This window comes from Copidosoma floridanum, unplaced genomic scaffold (assembly GCF_036245765.1).
Source record: "Copidosoma floridanum isolate Cflo_tuat_1 unplaced genomic scaffold, Cflo_Japanese_pri ptg000020l, whole genome shotgun sequence".
NCBI lineage: Eukaryota > Metazoa > Arthropoda > Insecta > Hymenoptera > Encyrtidae > Copidosoma > Copidosoma floridanum.
In genome coordinates, this window is record NW_028321897.1 from 19,815,138 (window position 1) to 19,836,329 (window position 21,192).

General features: G+C 31.4%; 1 protein-coding gene across 1 annotated transcript in view; it reads left to right on the forward strand.

Moving 5' to 3' along the window:
• LOC106636407 (calcineurin-binding protein cabin-1) overlaps positions 1-21,192 on the forward strand; it is a 431,120-nt gene that overhangs the window by 375,468 nt on the left and 34,460 nt on the right. Inside the window, exon 15 of the mRNA XM_089593628.1 lies at positions 505-742. Coding sequence (XP_089449754.1) covers positions 505-742 — 238 coding nt within the window. The remainder of the gene's footprint in view (positions 1-504; positions 743-21,192) is intronic.

Here is a 21,192-nt window from a genome sequence, read left to right on the forward strand (position 1 = left end):
AGAGTCTGATTTTCATGTAACGAATAAAATATCAGATGTACTTCACAAAGTTTTTTAAAATTTGCCAAAATTTTATTTGAAGTAGATACGACTGCAACTTGTACAAATTTTAACCAATTCAGTAATGTTATGACTCATTTCGTTTCTGTAACTGTTGCACCCGTTTTTAGCAGAATTTTTTTTTACTTTAATTTTTTCTCTTAAGAATGGTATTTTCTGCATTTACTCACGTTTTTTTAAACTACGATATACATTTAACTTTTGATCTAAATCGCCTGTTTTTTGGAAACTAGTTATCGAAATTTTTATTAAAAGTCATAGTTAGTTTAAGATCTGGGATTATGTAGTGATAATTTATTTACACCATATGAATGCATGTTTTTTTATTATTACTAGTTACATACATTTTATTTTTTAAATTATTTTGTAATCTTAATTAAGAGAGTACCGTATTAGTTTTCCTTCCGAATACATTTAAAAAAAATAAAATTAATGAAATTCTAGCTAAACGAAAAATGTACAGTTAATCTTGAAAATATAAGAAACAACGTTAAAAACGTATATTATCGAAGAGGTTCTCATGAAAGTACTACATCACATACAACTTCATCGGAGTCCACTTCTTTTAGTAGTGGAAATACTAGTACAAGTGATGATTCTTCTAACAGTTCCAGTTCTAGTGATAGTGAGACTGAGTCACTAGAGAGTGATACAGAAAAAAAAAAGATCATAGACAATGAAGGTAATGTATCCTTTGTAATAAATTTTTATGTCGATATACCAATTATACAAGTAATATCCAGAATGTTAAAAAAGTGTAAAGTTAACTACACACTAACCACACAACAACTGATTGCCTTATTTTTTTGACTGTGAAACCAGTTCAAAATTTGGATTTTTCCATTGCTTAATATTTTTTTTTAATAAAAGAAGTTCTTACGAAGTGGAGTATACCTTTAGCTTATAGTTTAGATTTGTATGTATAAGATCCTGTTTACACAAACTTAAAAAATAATAACGTGAAACCGCGACTTATGCTTTGTATCCATCTTTAGTACAAAATATATTATTATCAGTTAGATTATGCTACTCATGAAGTATACAAGCTTCAAGTTAAACAACTTTTGATGCAGCTGACTAATGCAATTTGCTTGTCTCTGTACAATCCAGCTGTATGTATTTGCACAACAGTTTGACCCTTTATTCTTATGATGATATAAAATAGGTTAATATTTAGACTCAATCTTAGTAATGTGGAGCATGACTATTAATTCATAATTAAATTACATAATTCAATATTTCGCTCTCCTACTGACAGCCTCTTCAGGATTAATACTCTACAATCATTCAGAATAAAGAATAAAACTTAGTGGAAGTTTAATGCAACTTAGATAAACAAAATACATACAGTATGACGCATACAATATACCATGCAGGTGCCAAGACAACACGCATTATGGACACCTATGGCGCCTATTACTTCGTCCACATATCGCAACATTTTAATTAGTTCTAATAACAGTCAAGTTCTTAAAAATTAAGTTATAAACATAACAATCTTTTTAGAAAAGTCATACTCAGACCACGCTGACAAGTAAAATATAATAGTCAATCAAGATCGGTACACATACTTATTATACGTGACACAGAGAACGAGGCGCCCTGAAGGCGTCACCGCCAAGGATGTAGAAAGTTGTGTGGAATTGTAAATAATCTAATTATAACAAACATCAGAATTTCTAGTGTGTTTAATACAAAAAGGAGACAACTTTTCGTAAGGCCTTGTCAAAAACAACATATGGGTGGTCTATACGGGTTCGGGTAACTTAACTCATATTATCAGATTTAGGAAAGACTCTATTGGCCAGATGCTAGTGATGGGAGGGGATAGATGACTCGACACCAGCGTGCGTAGGGGCGAAAATAGGAAACCTGGGGTACCAAATTACTGTCATTTTTCCTTAAGTAAGGAAAGAATAACAGTATTTCGTCTAATTTACAGATGTTATCATGACGTATGCATACATGGCATTGATATTATGAAATTGCAGTTACAGAAATGTAAAAAAATAAACTATGTGGTGCCAAAAACGGTTGTAAAATGTTTGAATGTAACAATATATTAACAAGGCCTCGTTATTTTTTGATCCAGAGCACACTCTCAGTAGCAGAAGGCAAAAAGAAATATAAATACGTACAATAAAACATGATTATTGTGATTTCTATTATTTAAACGTTTATGAAATATGGGTGTAAGAAAGTGCTGTGTGTTTTCAGTGTAATAGTAGCGCAAAGACAGATAGAGTAAAACATGCACCTGGCCAATGAAAAGGTTATACAGAAGTGGCATAGTCTTATAAGATAACATGCGGGTGCGGAGTGTGCTACATTGGCCAAAATAAGAGGCACCTACGTGTACGGTTGCGTGAACACAAACGTTACAAAAAAAATAAAGACGAAAGGTTGGTCCCTACTGTCATTGTATACATTGCTCGCAGTACTTCGAATCCGAGAGAAAAGTGATTCTTGATTAAGAGCCTAATAGGTACAAATGCAAATTTCCTGAAATGATTTTTATAACATTCAATAATAACAATGTTAATAGACAACTAGATATACAAAAACTTAACAATTCTTATAAAAACTTTCTCTGTCAAATCAAAAATAAAATGAATATAAAATCATAGGTTACAAGAGTAAATTTTTATATTAAACACACTAGAAATTCTCATATTTGTTATAAATAAGTTGTTTACAATTCCACATAACTTTCTACATCCTTGGTGGTGCCGCCTTCAGGGCTCTTTGTTTTCTGTGTCACGTAAAATAAGTATGTGTACCGATCTTGATTCGCTATTATATTTTACTTTTCAGTGTGGTCTGAATGTGACTTTTCTAAAAAGATTCTTATGTTTATAACTAAATTTTATAGAACTTGACTGTTATTAGAACTAATTAAAGAGTTGCGATATGTGGACGAAGTAATAGGCACCATAGGTGTTCATAATGCGTGTTGTCTTGGCATCTGCATGGTATATTGTATTTATAAATATTATGTATTAAATTTCCACTAAGTTTTATTCTTTATTCTGTATGATTGTAGAATATTAATCCTGAATAGGCTGTCAGAGGGACAGCGAAATATTGAGTTATGTAATTTAATTATGAATAAATAGTTATGCTCCACATTACCAAAATTAAGTCTAAATATTATTTGATGACAAAGGAGCAAGTGAAGAGAGTTTGCAGATATAAAATAAGTTGATTTGTGAATGCTACTTATTTTTACTATTCAAACAATTAATGATTCACTTAAGTATAAACAGACATTTCTTTTTTTTTTTTTTGAAATATTGTTTAACAACACATTTTTTCTGCACGTGCTCCTCTTTGTTGTACAAATATATAAAAATTTCGTAGCTTTTATTCTAGACAATTCTTTATAAAAAACGTTTAGTACAGCTCAAGGGAAAAGAAATATAAAACGACACTAGCTTGAGTAATGGTTACCGGTACGAAACTAACTAAAACTTCAAGTGTAGCAACTCATATTACAGACGATATCCAAAAATATTATACTTGTGCTGAATATTTTTACAAATGATGTCATAATGACTTCTTTACTACTTTCAAGATTCGTGCAGTGCAGTGAGCATTTCTTATTTAAGTTACTGCATTTTTAAACTTTAGCTCTTCTAGAGTCTTTCTTAGTTTACTTTAAATGCAAATTTTCTTATGTAATGTGACAGGTGTTGTTTTATAAGCTTTCTGAGCAATTACTAGCTGTACTTGTCTGTGTCTGAGGTTTTTGCAATACTGCACCGTTGAGATAAGTTAACAATTAAAAAAAAAAAAAAAAAAAAAGACTTTTTGACTTTCTTCCAGGTTCCCGTTTTTTCTAATACGTGTTCAGTTTTTATGAATTAGCAACTACATGCGAATTTTAATATCATTGATGTATTAATTATTTTTCTACATGCACAATTTTCAAGTGTTAAGTGGTAATTATACTTTATTAGCGAAGATTGATTACCTTAAAAACTGTTTTATTGATCATTGAATTAAATTTTAATTTTTTTTTTTTTTTTTTTTTCGTTACATCATATGAACATAATTTTAAACAACATTTTATAACATTATTTATTTACTTATATTTAGGATCCCTTGTGTATTCATCGTTGTTACGTTACAAATAGATTTTTAAAAAACCTACCGATACTCTTTATCACTTTTAATCAAACAAAGACTTAACACATTGTGGGAACCACACATTTCATTGATAGATTTGTAAGCTTTTCAGTATCAAAGAAAATCTGAACAAATAAAATTTACCATATTCCTTAATCACAATGTAACTTGACCAAAAATTAAGCATGTGACAACATACGATTTTGAAACTGTTACTAACGCAGACGTATACTTTACCAAAATAGGTATTTGTGCATTATGTTGTCTTAAATGAATTGCAATTTCGTGTAAAATACTTAATTTGTTATATTAGGCATGTCCCATGTTAATTGTTTTCTGGGAATTTTCTGAAACTTTAATCAGTTCCTTTTACGTAAGATCGTATGTCCCAGTTATAGAACAAATCTTTGTTTACAGTCGAGTAAGTTTTTTAAATATAATTTTCTGTTATAAATTAAGGATTTGCACAAAATTTTTCTGTTAATTGTTAAGTTAAATGAGTAATGACAACACACCTTTTCATTAGTAATGTTCTACATATGCATTTTGGTTTATTAGTATGTGTATATATATATATATATATATATATATATATATATATATATATATATATATATATATATGATTACATTTTTTTCCAAACAGAAATCAGTTTTACGACTGAGCGAAGTAAAAAAAAATAATTTTTAATATTGAATTCAGTACATAACATAAGTTTGGCGCACAGAGCATGGAGGAGGCAGAGCTCTAATGAATTAAATATTGTAAATTATTTTTTTTCACTTTACTCAGCCTTACAACTGATTTCTGTTTGGAAAAAATTTAAGCGTAGTTGGTTAATAATACTTTTTTAAACAAATAATTTATTTCTTTTATTGTTTACTACTCAAATCTATCATTACATGTATGTCTTACGTTAATTCCACTAAAAAATATTGTTTAATTTTGATGCCTTGTAGTGGACTGTATGATTGGGGGAGGGGGTGGACTTGCGAGGACGAACTCAATCGGAATCAATGTGTTCAAAATTGAAACTCAGTAAGATAGTAAACTGTATATTTTTTGTATCGCACGCCGGATTTGGGGGAGCGTGAAAACGGATGTAATAAAAGGCCACAATAATAAATGCGCAACACACTTTTAAACACTTTAGCCGTTTATTATAAAAAACAATCTCTCTACTTTATTTTACTTTAACAAGCCATAATACTTGCTTACATGCAAGATAAAAAAAAGGCAGAACTAATTTTTGAGTCAGACTGAGAAATTACGTGTCAATCGAAATTGTGAATCGTTTTCGTTACAAAAATCTTACATAAAACGATACACGTGAAAATTATAACACGAGTGCAAAGTGACTTACCGAAAAGGGCGTTTGAGGCTGACTAACGATAACCGCAGCAGCAGCAAGCTGCTGGACAAAGGTAAGTATAAACAGAGTCCATTGGTGTATTAATAGACGCGCGCACGCTTATGATTGGCCCTTATAGGTAAGAGAATATCCTAAAGCGCGAGATTTCAAATCTCATAAACTAAATTTTCTATTTACATCAGTACAATGTTACTGATGTTGCACATAGTCCCAAGGTTGATAGACAGAAGTGTGACAAATGTATATCAATAACAAGTCTTAGAAGGACAAAAGGGTGAATCGCATTTCACTTACAAAAATTCGAAATAATGAAAGTTTTTTTTTTTAATATAAAGACATTCAGCTGGTAACAATCAGTAATACTGATGTTTTACACAGTCCCAAGGTTGGTGGACAGGCGGATGGAATAATATACAATTAAGTACCGTGTGAATAAAGCAGTGGAACGCTTTCCACGTACAATAGCAAATAATTCGAAAAATAAAATAAAAAAACATAATAAACAAATTACTGATAATTTTGTATTTATTTTCGCATGGTTTGTGACTTTTAGATATGAGATTTAATAATCATAATAGTAAATAAAAAGAAAATAAATTGATCTAAATAAGACTAATTATTATTGTGTCCTGACTAAAGTTCAGATACGGTACGCAATAATATTAGTTTGTGTATTGGCCTTACAAAACTAGATGAAACGGTTCTAATCTTGGCGACTCTGACGAGAGACTTGGCATCCTTATAGACTTCAACAACCATGCCTAAAGGCCATTTATCAGGTGGAGAAGACTCGTTTTTTATGAGCACGAGATCACCAGACTTAACCGAGCGTTGAGGATTCAACCACTTGCAACGACTTTGTAAAGTGGAAAGGTATTCAAGTGACCACCTTTTCCAGAAGACTTGGAGAGATTGTGTCACTAGCTTCCAGCGTTTAAGTGGCGATACCTTTTCAGAAGAAATATCGGGTTCTGGCACAAGAAATGAAGACCTCATGATCAAAAAATGAGCAGGAGTAAGAGGATCAAGCTCAGAGGAATCATCATTAAGTAAGGCTCTACTCAATCTGATGCTGATAAACTAGACACAGTCTAGCACAATCAATTTCTGATGTTGAAAGGTGAATCGAGTCAACTTCAATAAAAGAATACAAGTCAATAAACTGCAAAATAGCCTGTAAAGGGGGCTTAAGATTTCCAGCTATAGGTAAATATGAATTCCTTTGTTTAACTTTATGTAAACAACAGTATGTAAAACGAAGGCAATATGCTGTTACTCTTAGCAACCGTTCCCACTTGGAACAACGAGTTAATAGAGTCACATAAAAAGACTCAGAACTATTTACAAGACTATTTACAGAAGGCATTGAACTATTTACATTTATAGAGACTTTACAACCATAATATTTGATTTTTGTGACAAGTTGGATCCTGAACCAAAGGGCATCTGACCCGATAACAACCAACCAATTTGCAAAGCAGAGGCAACTGGGTAGTCAGGGGCTAATTTGCGAACTTCCTGACCGATAATGATTGCATGGACAGATGCATTTAACAAAATATCAATTTTATCTAAACTGTAAATTTCTGGATCTGCTAGAATTACATCCTTCCCATAATCTAAATTTGCCAAACGACTACCTAGAGGTGGTTGGTAGGAAGAAATTTTTGGCACGACTAACGCATCAACAAGGTGCTCAAAACCAGACTCAAAATGAGACCTAAATTTGAAAGCAACTGATTTACTAGCGTCCATGGAAATCAGTCCACCCACTCCTGACAGAGTCGTACTAACTGATCTCGGTTTCAAATGCAGCATATCACAGAGAGATTTAGTAATAAGACAACTCTGTGAGCACTGATCAATAAGAGCTCGTACCAATATGCGAGATCCATCAGTGGCATACACGAAAACACGAGCAGTAGCTAAAAGCACCTTGGGTGAGACGATTTTATTACTACTACATGACTGTACATTCACACTAGACTCTGAAGAAATCTGAGCTTGGTTTTGTACAGTAAAAGAGTTCGTCAAGTTATTTACAGATTTTGTTTGCTCATTTTTAGCAGAGACAGATGTAGAGCTGGACTTTTTCCCTCTGTGCATAATGGTATGATGCTTTTGGTTGCAGTGTGAGCACTTATTATTAACAGAGCACTTCCGGTTAAGGTGAGGACCAAAACAATTAACACAGAGACGATGGGACTTCAGAAATTTCCATTTATCGCTCCACTTCTGTGATTTAAATGAATCACAAGAGACAAGATGATGTTTTTGATGACGAAATTGGTAAACAATGGAATCTGAAACAACTGTCTGATGTGCAGTAATACCAGATATAGGCTTACTACTTGAAGATCCCATATTTTTAAACGGAGTAGTTGCGCGAATATTTACAATCTTATTTACAGGTTTACAAGGAAACGATTCCATTGTAATGATTTGTGCCGAAATGAAGTCTCGTAGTTGACCTAGAGGAGAAGGATTACTGCTACTACCTAACATTTTTTGCCAATCCTTGTTCGTTTGAAAATCAAATCTACTAACTACAAGAGCGATAAATATGTCAGCACCTCCTACTGCTCTCTCTAAAGATATTAAGGAATCAACAGAACTTATCATCTCCTTAGATATGCGCTTCATTTCAGAGCAAGAACTGCCTCTCATAGCTTGAAAACTGAGAATAGTAGTTGTATACGTATCAATGAGACGACGTTTATTGTCATAATACCGGGTTATGGTATCCCAGGCCTGTATATAACTCTCTTCAGACAAGGGTATATTTTAAATGAGGTCTGAAGCTTCACCCATTAGATGCGCCCTAAGATGTTGATATTTAATAATAGCTGGTAATTCTTGCTTCCTATGGACTATAGCCCTATAAACATCGCGAAAATTTTCCTAACTAGCAAAATCACCATCAAAAGATGGCAAGTCTATTAAAGGTAAAAAAGAGAAACTCTGAAACAAACTTGCATTGGCATTGGGAGGAGGTAAGGTGCCTGTTGGATTCGAATAATCATTGAGCGAATTAAAAAAATCGTTAAAATCACCCTGAAATGAATAAAAAGTATCCTCTTTCACTTTATAGCACTCATTTTCGAAATAATTATGAGTTGTGGGTAAAGGTTTTATATTCATAATATCATTATAAGTGAATTTAAAATAATCAAAAGAATCTCTGAGTTGTTGAAGCCTAGAGTCAGCCTGACCCTGGTCATTTTTACCTGGCCAAGTTTCTTAAAGTTCGTAAAGGAACCTTTTATTTTGTTAAACAGTTTAAGTTGTACCTCATAAAGGTTATCCATTTTGATAAGGTAAATTTCAATTTAAGTAATAAATATTCAATAAATAAATACAAACCGCGCACCGTAGCCAAACTTGAGTCAGACAAAGGCTAACTAATTCAACAATAACACTAAACGACGGTAGTGTTCTTAATTTTTACACGTGCTCACATAAAGTTGAATTCGCAAAAATATATTCAAGTCAATCAGTAAACAAAAAAAACGAAAAACTATAAGGAACTGATGTTACAAACCAAAAATATACAATTTTACAAACCGTGTAAACAGGACCAAGTATTCGTAGTTATTTTGAGTTCGAAAGACCTGCAGGACTTGACAGCAGCGGTGCCGACTCAATAGCCTGCAGAGACAGGCAGCAGCACACGCTGAAGACGACCAAAGCACGAGCAGTAGCAGCAGTGTTGTCACAATAGCCTGCAGAGACAGGCAGCAGCACACGCTGACGACGAAAGGACCCGTGGAGCCAGCAGCAGCAGCGGTGTTGGCACAATAGCCTGCAGAGACAGGCAGCAGCACACGCTGACGACGACTAAAGCACGAGCAGTAGCAGCGGTGTTATCACAATAGCCTGCAGAGGCAAGCAGCAGAATACGCTGACGACGACCAAAGTACGAGCAGCAGTGAGTCCCCAAAATAAACAATGGACTCGCTCGCAGTGCCTCGCACCCGACGGCAAACGAATAAAGGAAAGAGAGAAAGAGATATGGCTATATGTGTGTGTGTGTGTGCGTACGAGCTACGCGCCGGCGCGTTGACCGCGTCAGCCTCGTCACCCGAGAAGACCGCAAAAAGAAGCCAAGATGGCCGATAAAACGACCTCGTAATAAGCACTTGGTAAATTTTGTTATTTTTATTCAACGTGAAGCACCGACTTGATAATGAGATTTGTTACAGTTTCCTTTTTTTGTTACCGCGATGGACAAATAAGATTTTGGCTTAAAAAAACAGAAGGTAAAATCTACTAGTAGTATTATTTCTTATTACAGCTCTTTAAATTTTCTTTTACACTGAAATTTTGGTGATCATTTATTTCGCTCGTAGTAATCACAGTTCTTTTTTTCTTAGCCGTTGCGTGAAAACAAAGAATTATGAAAAATAATGAACTTATTAGACTAGTGGTATTACTATTTTTAATCAACTATTAATTTTTGCTTTTTTGTTCACTTTCACTGCTTTCCAGTTCTATATTACTAATAATCGTTTGTATATTTTTTTCTTACTTTCAACCTTGACGTTGTTTTAATTGAGTTTAAATTAATAGCAATCTGGCACTCTTACCCTTGCTACAGCTATTTCATGTAATTTTGGTTAATTAATTTGTTACACTACAAAGTCGGTTGCTATGTGAAACATTAAAAAAAAAAAAAAAAATGGCGATTATTTGTGTGTATATAATTTTACATTTTATCTGGATCAAAACTGATACATAACTGCATACGTATCTGGTGGCAGTGGGCTGTCCACATGATTTAAATGATTTGAATAACGATTAAATCTTGTACAATTCAAAATGTTAATCAATATGTATAATTTTACGATAAGTTTATTGCACACATCTTGCACACATTTAACTTAAAAAAGTTTCCCTTCCGTTTACTTAAAACGCACGATTTAACCTTGAAATTTAAGTGATGAAAAAAAAATATTGCTCTACAAAATCGTATTCATACAAGTTAATTAAGGATTTTTTTTAAATTATTTTAATTTCTATTCATCTATCTTACTTTTAACGTAGTTTTGAAGGTAGTATCAGAAAAAAATTTTGGTGTATTAATGGCTGACATGACAGTCGTGATATGAGATCTAAATATCACTTACGTTACAGTCCAATACCTATTCCATCCCATGTTAATCATGTTTTTAGAATTTCCGAATCGTGCACATGTTTTATTTAAAAATTTTTTTTTACTTTATTAAATTAAACAAAATATTTAAACATCTTTAATGGTTGAAATTTTTCTTTAAGATTTAAAAATCTTGCAATGTTTTTTTTTCAAACGAATTCCTATTAATTAAAATAAGTAACATAATTAATTCTTTAAGTTTCAGTACCAACACAAGAAACAACGCTATTAAAAAGTATTAATTTGTGTTGATGAATTATTTTTTGTGTTGTTTCATTTTCCATCTTATAACAAAAGAATGAAATTATATTTTAGTGTACTAGCTCATACGTCAGCCTGATTTGATATTAAAATCTCACTTAAATAACAGTCTTATGTCTATTAGCAATAATAAATCCTTTTTTTTGGTACTATTTATTTTTATAATGTGTCCTTAGGTGAACAAGAATCGGTGATAGAAAACCCAACAGTTTTTAAAGTATTCTTTATGAATAGAACGTAACTTTAGGCAAGCAAGTATAAGCAATTAACAACTTAACATTTTTTAGTATTATTTATCAACAAAATGGGCCTTTAGCCGAGCAAGTATTGGCAATTAGAAACCCACCGGTTTTTAGAATTGTTAATTTGTAAAATGTGCCCTTAGAGAAAAAGCTTACTAAGGTGATTAGAAACACCAACGGTTTTTTGTATTATTTATCAACAAAACGTGCCCTGAAGCTAGCAAGCATCAGTGATGAAAACACAACATTTTTTAGTATGATTTTTTGATAAAATAAGCCCATAGGCGAAAAGCATTAGCAAAAAGAAATCTAACTTTTTTTTAGTATTATTTAGTAAAAAAGTCAGAACTTAGGCATGCAAGCATTAGTGCTTAAAGAGCTAATTATTTTTAGGTATTATTTATTAATAAAATGTGATTTTAGCTTAGCAAGCATTGGTGATTGAACATCTAATAGTTTTATAGTATGATATGCCTTTAGAAAAGAAGCATCGGTGAATAGGAACTTAACAGTTTTTTAAGTATAGTTAGTCCACAAACTGTATCATCGCGCGAAAAAGCGTAGGTGATTACAATCGCAATCGCTTTTTAGTATTTTTGAATAATATTAATAATATATGTTCTTATTAAAGCAAGCATTGACAATAAAAACTGCGATAAAACTAGATTTTTTATCGCTCAAGCTTGCTCTTCTGAGGATATTTTTTAGTAAATTCTTATTTTAAATAATACTAAAAAGCAGTTTTATTTCTAACCGCTGATGCTTCCTCAATTAAGAGCAAATTTTTATAAATAAATAATACTGCAGAACAGTTTTGTTTCTAACTGCTGATGCTTTCTCAATTAAGAGCAAATTTTTATAAATCAATAATACTAAAAACAGTCCACTCGTCAATCGCTGATGCTTGCTAGTCCGAAAATATATTTTGGTAGTTTACTATACTAAAACACATATAAGTTAATAATCGCCGCTGCTTGCTCGCTAAACTGAACATTTTATTAAGAAATAATTCTGAAGAATAGTTGGATTGTCTATTACCGATGCTGATCTGTCTACAGGTACATTTTACGAATAAATAATACTTAAAACAATCGACTTGCTAATCACTGATGCTTGCTTGCCCTTAGATGTATTTTGTTAATCAACTGTACTTAAATTCAGTATAGTTTTTAATTTTTAATGATCACTGATCTAAGGGCACATTTTGTTAATAAATAATACTAAAAAATAGTTCAGTTTTCAACTGCCGATGCTTGTTCACCTAAAGGCACATTTTATCAATAAATAATAATAACAAGAACTAGTTAGATTTTTAATGCCAATTTTTGCTTGCCCAAAGATATACTTTGTCAATTTAATATACTGAAATACACTGCAGCTTAAAATCGCCGATGATTGCTTGCCTAAGGACACATATAAATTAAGAATTCTCAAAAGTAACAGAGTTACTAATTGCTGATTTTACCTTGCCTAAGGATATATTTTGTCAATTAAGTATAAGAACTTTTTAATAGATAACTTTTATTTACAGTTTGTCGCTTATAAGCACATTTTGTTCACTTAATACTACTAACCAACAGTAAGTTTACAAAGTGACAATGCTCGGTCGCCTGAGGGTACACGTTATCAATAATTAACATCAAGTATATTTGTCCTTATGGTTACGTTATCATTATTAGCATTGTTATTACGTTGTTTCTATCATAAGTATTATTATGGGTGCATTGGGTATTCCAAGGATGGGCGGTCGATATGTCTTTAAGAGGCTTCCTTGAGGGGCGAAGCTTCAATGGTTTTTCACTGAAATAAAGACAGTCACTCTACGTATGGCTTTTTAATTGTTTTATTTATTGGACTTACCAGATTTTCTTCTCTCATACATTATTTTTACACTGCCGGTAAGGCAAATATATTAACTTTTTTGTTACAAATAATCATAAAAAAACTGGCATTTTTACACCAGATCTAGATCTTTCCCACTCTTGCCCATCCTGTTACTTTTTTTTTCAAGTGTTCTTTTAGGCCTCTTACATATGAAGTGAATAGCGTTGGGCTGAGTGAGCATTCTTGTCTCAGACCTTTGGTCATCCAGAAGGGCTGTGACCTCTTTTCTCCTACTTGAATTCTGCTTCTTGTCTTGGTGTATGTTCCCGTAGTTCTTGATCTTAAGTTTACACTTACTTCTGCTCTTTGTAGCTCTTTACGTAGTACTTATCTATCCCCTCTATTCAAGGCTTCTTTCAAATCTGTGACGGAGCAGAAAAGCTTTCCTCCTTTTCTTTCTATTTTTCTGTCCACTATATGGTTCAATACAAAAACTGCGTCCATGACGTCCACGTCACGGCTTTATAATCTTGTACCTCCTCTTTCACTCCTTCTTTGTTTATTGATGTAATTACTCCCTTTCTCCAGCAATTTAGGATACCTTCACCTTTCCATATTTGCTTGTACAATTACCACAGCGCTACTCCTACCTCCATTGACAAATTTTTGCAGACTTTGTAAGTTTCATCTTCTCCTGGTGCTTCTCTTAGCTTTAAGTTTATGATTTATTTGATTGATTCCTTTCTAGATGTCTCGTCCCTCTCTTTTATTAGGTGCTCTTTGTGGATGTAAAAGTGTGTCTCACTGTTTTTGTAGGTCGCTTCCAGTTTTTCCATGAAGTGCTTTTCCTAGCTCTGCATACTGATATTGTTATCTACTCGCTCTCTTTTCTATCTAAATTTGTTTATATATTTTCAAGCTTAAGGTTTTGTCTTTATATTTTTAGTCTTATGTGACTCTTGTTTATTAAATTCTTTTTTCTTTTATTTGCACTATCTTTCGCATTTATTTCTTGTTTTAATATACTCTATTCTTGAAAACTTCTTGAGTTTCCAACTCCTGACCCATCTCTTAGCTTTTTTTTTGCATGTCAACACTCGATCCTTTCATGGCCTTTTCTCTAGACACCACTTTTTAATATTACTTCTCACTTTTAGCACTACCATTTTCACTGTATTTTTTATGTCGATCCACCTTTCCTCATTTGTCATCGCTTTCGGTATCCAGACCTTACACTCTATTAAAAATTTTTCCCTTAGCTCTTCTGTCCATATCCTCTTCTCTATCCACTGTTGTTCTTCGTTTTCTGTATATTTTTCTCTTTCTTGGTTAGTCATCCTTACTCCATTTTGCTCCAGCACTAACGATATGTGGTTGAAATATACACCCTTACCAAATCTATTTTCATCTTTTCTATGCCATCCATGGCCTCTTCATCCGCTGTGACGTAGTCTATGACTGACTCTATTTTTGCATCCACTTGCGCGAAGCTTCCTGTCTCACCTTAACTGTCATTTATAATAAACCATTCCTTCTTTTCTCGCCCGATTATTAGTATCCTCCCCACTGTGTTAATTGTTTTATTATCTGATTTTCTCGAGCCGTTGACTTTCTCCTTTATTATGCGGTTAAACTTCTCTTCTTCTTCCCAGATGCCAACTTCCTCCGAATTTTCTCACACCCCCCTCCCAACTAGCAAGTGACTTTCTTCTTCTATGTCTAGTTTTTATTCCAGTATCTTTAACGTTTCCTTCGTGTTCTGGTTATAGACTCTCACATATCTCCAATTAACTTTCTTTGTTTTCAACTCCTCTTACACTGAACCTTTGCCCCATTATTCAATTATTTCCCTCCTTAACTTCTATGACTTTCGGACTACCGAAATTATACCTCCCATTTCTCTTCCTCTATCCTCGTCCCTGGTGGAAGCACAGCAATTCCATTTAAACTCTGTTAGCAAGCTACTTTTAATTTTGAAATAAGACGTCCAATGACAGTTAGTAAATAATTCACAACAACATCCAATGCTGGTACTGTTAAACTTTGTATTTACTAAGATATAAGACGACGTTTCAGCCGTTTAGACAATATCGTGGCCCTCATCAGGTACAAAAATCTACAAGTAATACAAAATTTTTTAAATACAAATTTTCGTAAGTACACTAAATGCAAACTAACTAAAGTGTATAACATACCTCTGACTCTTACGAAAGAGATGTAAAATTGTAAAGTAGTCAGAGTTTCAAGTTCAGTTGCTTTTATACCTTACACATACACAAATGACATAGTATATACACGGAATACAATCAAATAAGAATTGCAAGCAGTTCCTCGTGAGGCATACGTAAACAGATCATGTTTTTCTAATACCATAAATGAAAGAAGCCCTCAAGTCATGTACATAGTTAGCCTCCTTTCTTAATTGACTTAAATAGAGACTTGTAACAATCTTTCAATTTTTCTGTATCTTGTTGTCTATTAATATTATTATTGAAATAACGTATATTTAATATTTCGGAAAACAGGTGCTTTTTTTATAATTTTGTTCTGTGTTTGAAATTTTTATTTCATCGAAATTAAAGTTATGTGTAAATTCAATGCTATGTTGTGATAGTGCAGATGTATGCTTTTTTTCTCTATGTCTCTTTTGTGTTCTGCCATTCTTAATTTCATAGCTTTCGATGTTTAACCCATATAGCAGCAGTTGCAATCCGCAAATAATATATGGCAAACGACATTATTTTCATCTAATGGCTTGGTTAAATTTTTTCAATCATGCTTATGTTTTTTAAGGTATTTATTATTTTGTTTGAAAATTTATCAATAAATTTTTGAGGAAAGTTGTTAGCTAGTAAAAATTTATTGATTAATTTTGAATTATAGTTATGAAATGGAGTGTCTGCTAATTTAATGGAAAAGTTTACTAATGTGTAAATGATACCTATTTTATGTTGTATTGGAATGTGGGAGAGAAAATTCAAGTATCGGCCTGAGTGTGTGGGTTTTTGGTACCAACTAGTTAGCACTGCGTTATTTTGTTGAATGATTATTTCAAAATCCAAGAAACTAATGCTGTTGTTATTACATGTCTCAACATTGAATTGTGATTCTGGACAATAGCTATTAAAAAAGTTTTTAGTATAGTCGATATATTTAGTAGGCACACATATAAGAATATCATCCACATACCGTACATGCCATGGAACATCAAAACATAACTTCTCTAAGCATGAAATTTGAAGCAAATGCAATACAAGATCTCACAGCACCGGACTACAGGGACTGTCCATTGGAGAGCTGAAAACTTGTTGATAAAATTTGTTGTTGAAATAGAAAAAAGTCGAATTCAAAATCAAAAATACACTTGTGCATAGTTCATTGTAAGAAACATTAATTTTACTATTTAAGAATTTCCAAAAATGTTTAGTTGCATTTATAAGTAAGGCTACACTAGCATTAGTAAATAAACTACCTACATCTAGACTAATAAGATTATAACTAAGTGAAATAATAATATTTTTTAATTTATTTTTCGATTCATAACTATTTTTAATGTGCGGTTTTGCCAGCGGAATATTTTAAATAAAAAAATCAGAAAGAAGTTTAGAAAAACCATAAGTTAGTGCATTTAATGTTAAGATAATGATACGGTTATAAAAGTCTTCTTTGTGTATTTTCATTATTCTGTAGCATTTAGATAAATTTTTTTTCAATTTCTTCATTAGAGTTATTTAATCCATCAAAAAAACCGCATTGATCCCACTTGCTTACAAAATTCTTTGTATCTGTAATTAAATAATTTAAAGGATTATTTTTTAGCTGTAAATAATATTCATTATCACTTGATTATTTTTCTACTTCAATAATATAAGTTTTTTTATCAATAACAACAGTGACATTACTTTTGTCCGCTTTAGTAAATGAAATGTGTTTATTATTTTCAAGGAATACTCGTGGTCGCTTCAAATTGTCTTGGAAAATTCTATGATTTAAAGAAAAACGAGTAGATACACTATGTCTATTATTAAATTTACTGCCCAACTCTTATATGCTTGAGACACAATCTGGTAGCGGTGTGTTAAAAAGGTTACATAGCCAGTTCTGTTTTATTTCACTTATGCCTTCATTGTTGACAAATTTAGGGCATCATACAGGACCAGGGTCACTGACACTCGCAGCTGAAAGTGTGTTGTATACACCTATGCGCTTGGATATTTCATGTGAGAAAAGGGCATCGAACTTTCTATCTAACTTATAACGATATTCTTCAAATATGCCATTGAATTTTAATTCGTTAAAATCAATGAATAAATTTATGATATAAGATTCACAGCCATGACTGAATCCTTTGTTCTCAATTTGTTTTATTTAATTTTTTTTTTAAATTAGTTTTTGTGTAAAAGTCTGAAATTCTGTTATTTCAAATTAGCTTATGTAATTTACAAATGGCTAATTTATGTTTAACGTTTGATTGGAAACTAAAGAAAGTAACATATTTAAGTTTGTTAGTACATTGTGTGATATGTCTCGGAAAAACGTCATAAGTCTTGCATTTAATTAAAAATTTGCACTTCGATTTACTGCTCTTTAATTTTCTCTGAACACAACTAAGCTTATAAAAACTAAAACTTACATTTCTATCGAAGCATGCACGCATACTTATATCACACATAAAAAAAAGTTAGAAATCAAAAAACAAATTGAAAATTATTGTCATTTCACCTGGTTACACTCTTATTGGTCTAGATGTTGTTAGTTTATTTACTAATACTAGTAAAGCCTTAATCATAAATACAATCAAACAATTATCATGTTTATGACTCCAACAACAGCGAGCAAAACAAAATTTATCAAATAATAAAACCAATGGCTATTGCTGTTGTATATAATTTTTTATTATATCCCCTGACGATGTTTCTCTCCTCTTTGGGTAGGAGCCTTTTCAAGTCCTAATTTTATAAAATATACACGAAATAAATTAACTTGAGGTAACAATACATCCACGTTATCTTATCTAATAACATTTTAAAAACTAAGAACAATAATAAACAATTTTAAATACAGTTACAAATTAGAGACTAACAAAAATATTATTTTGTTCGAAGATTCAAACAACGTCAGTACCCAACGAGGGCACATAGTTGACTGACCTTACATCTTCAAATTATCAAATACAAATTTTACATACATATATAGACAAAACCAACATGTATTACATATGTATTCAATCTATACAGTGAAAACGCGCGGTAAATTCAAATAACAATAAAGGATATAAAAACACAAATATTAATTTACTTAAGTAATAAGTGTATATACCGTTTCAAAACTTTATTTAAATTATTACAGTCTAACATTCTATTGAAATTGTTTGTCTTTTCAATAAAAATCATCTCAGACAATAATCTCTTATAATAATTCTGTTCTATATCTATGATGTTGATTTCGTTGTCACTAAAATTAAAAGAGTACCATGTGTCTAAGTGATGTTGATATAAGGCAGACATTTCACGTTTATGTTTTATGTCACTTTTGTGCTCATTTAAGATTATTCAACTTTTTCAATATGTCTTTTCCATACATTCTATTAAACAGCAATTTATTACTACTCTTAAAAATAACATTAATAAAACTTTTTGAACAAAATACACTTAACTTATAATCTAACTCACGGCAATAAGGTATAACTAATGAGCCAATAGCATTATTAACAGGAGTAATATTATTTTGACTATTATTAATGGACTTTAAAAAATATAATCCTTTCTTCATACAACTTTCGATAAAATCTAAAGGATAGTTATTTGCTAGCAATACTGTATAAATATATTTGAAATTGTTTAAAAAATATTCAGGTGAAGAAAGTTTGTAATTTTTATCTACTAAATGTGAAACAATTGCTTTTTTCTGTGAAATAGGATAATGTGAATAAAAATTTAAGTATGAACCAGAATGAGTGTCTTTTCTAAACCCATTAGTAGAAATGGACGAATCGTTATTGGCTACGATAGTCATATCAAGGAAGTTTATAGTATTATTCTCAGATTTTTTAATAGTAAAATTCAAAAAATGACTATAACTATTAAAAACATTCAAAACGTATTCAGCTTTATCAACAGGAACACACAGTAAAATGTCATCAACGTAACGGAAATAAACTGGAAAATTAAAAGGACACAAATTAAGACATGCAGTTTCAAGGTCTCTCATGACTATGTCTGCAAGGACAGGACTGATAGGACTTCCCATAGCAGAGCCCCTCCTTTGCAAATAAAAGTTGTTTTTAAATTGAAAATAATTGTTGTTCATTATAAATTCTATAACATTAAAAAAATCTGTTAGGAATAAATTAATTTTATTGTGTATGTGATGCCAAAACTTTTCAATGGCCATTTTAACAGCATCGAAACATATATTATTAAATAGAGCTGTAACATCTAAGCTGATAAAGGTGTAATTGGGGGGAACAATGAAATTTGTAAGAGAATCCTTTAACTGCAAACTATTTTTTAAATTATATTTAGAAGTCGGTATATTTTTTATTAAAAAATCTGAGAAAATCTTTGATACATTATAAACCGGCGAACCAATAGCTGAAACAATTATTCGAAATAGAAAATTAGGTTTATGTAATTTTATAAGGCCATAACATCTAGACAAATTTGTTTTACCGGAAACGATGTTAAACAGGGGTTTTGACGTGTCAAAAATATTTTGCTCATTTAAGTATCTTTATAGACTGTCAGCATCTTTTTCCAATTTTTTTATAGGATCTTTTTGAATTTTTTGGTACAACAAATTATCAAAGAGACATTCTTCAACCTTTTGTGTATACATATCTTTTGTAATAATGACACGGGCACTCCCTTTATCTGTACTGAATACTAACAATTTTCTGTTTTCTTTAAAAAATTTATAAGTATTGCTAATATTTAATTTTAACAAACAATCAATCTCACTTAACTTTTTGTTATTACTATTGTTTTTGACATTACACACCATGTTAAGAATTTTGTCTCTAATTTTATCACTGCAAAACTTTCCATTATTTAATGCTTTGAAAGTTTCTAAAGCATATTTATTATCGATCTCAGACCAAAAGTTAAATTGTTTTCCTAATTGAAGTGTGCTAATAACATCTGTAGGAATAACGGTATTAGTAATATTTTTTATCCAAGTATTTTTTATAGTATCAATATCAGATATTTTTATATTATGTTTGTCAAAAGTCAATTCAAAATCTTTCAGATGGTTATTATTTTTTGTAAACTTATTGTTAAAATTTATATAAATATTGTGTCTGTCAACATAAAACTAAGTCAATTTTTTATTCAAATCATAATCTAATTTTTTTGTTTTTATAATAATTTTATGAAAGAAATAATTTTCTAATAATTTGAACTGCTCATAATCAATATAATTTAATAATTTTCTCTTTAAGTGATCGAGATCTTTGATAACAAAATTTGTATGTATGTATAAGTCATTAAGGAGGCTTGGGCGATTTTGAACCCGAAATTCAATAGACTACCGTACCGCAATAAAAAGCTGTGAGCCCACACATTAAATTGGTACATGTACTTTAAAGTATAAAGAATCTATTATTTAAAAAAAAGAATAGGATCAACACGTTAAATTTTGAGAAAATAGCGAGGAAAACATCGAACATGAGAATTGTTTTGTTCAGGTACTGTAAGTGCGCATGCGCTGTACATTCATAAACATACAAGCAGGAAAATTTAAGTCTAACACAAGTATAGGTACATAATAGCAGATGAGACAAAGAGAGTACAGTGTTGTCAGCTTTATCGTGGCAGGGCCGTCATCTTTACACAAGGTACCTTAAGAAAACTAATAAATTTTTTAATATCGATTTTCCCAATGACTTTTCCGCATATTATTGCTACTTTGTTCACACATGTGTATAATCAAAATGATTATAAAAAAATATTACAAAGAATCAATTGTATGACAAGTACCCCACAGGGGCCCCTCAAAAGATACGACACCAAACGCCCAAGCCTCCTTAATATCCAATTTCAAAATTTTAATCTTAAAGTCTGAAGTTACACGGCTTAGTGATGATTTTTGGGTTTTACTATGAAAATACAAGTGGTCACTAGACTTTGTACTATTATGCAAATGACTAGGTA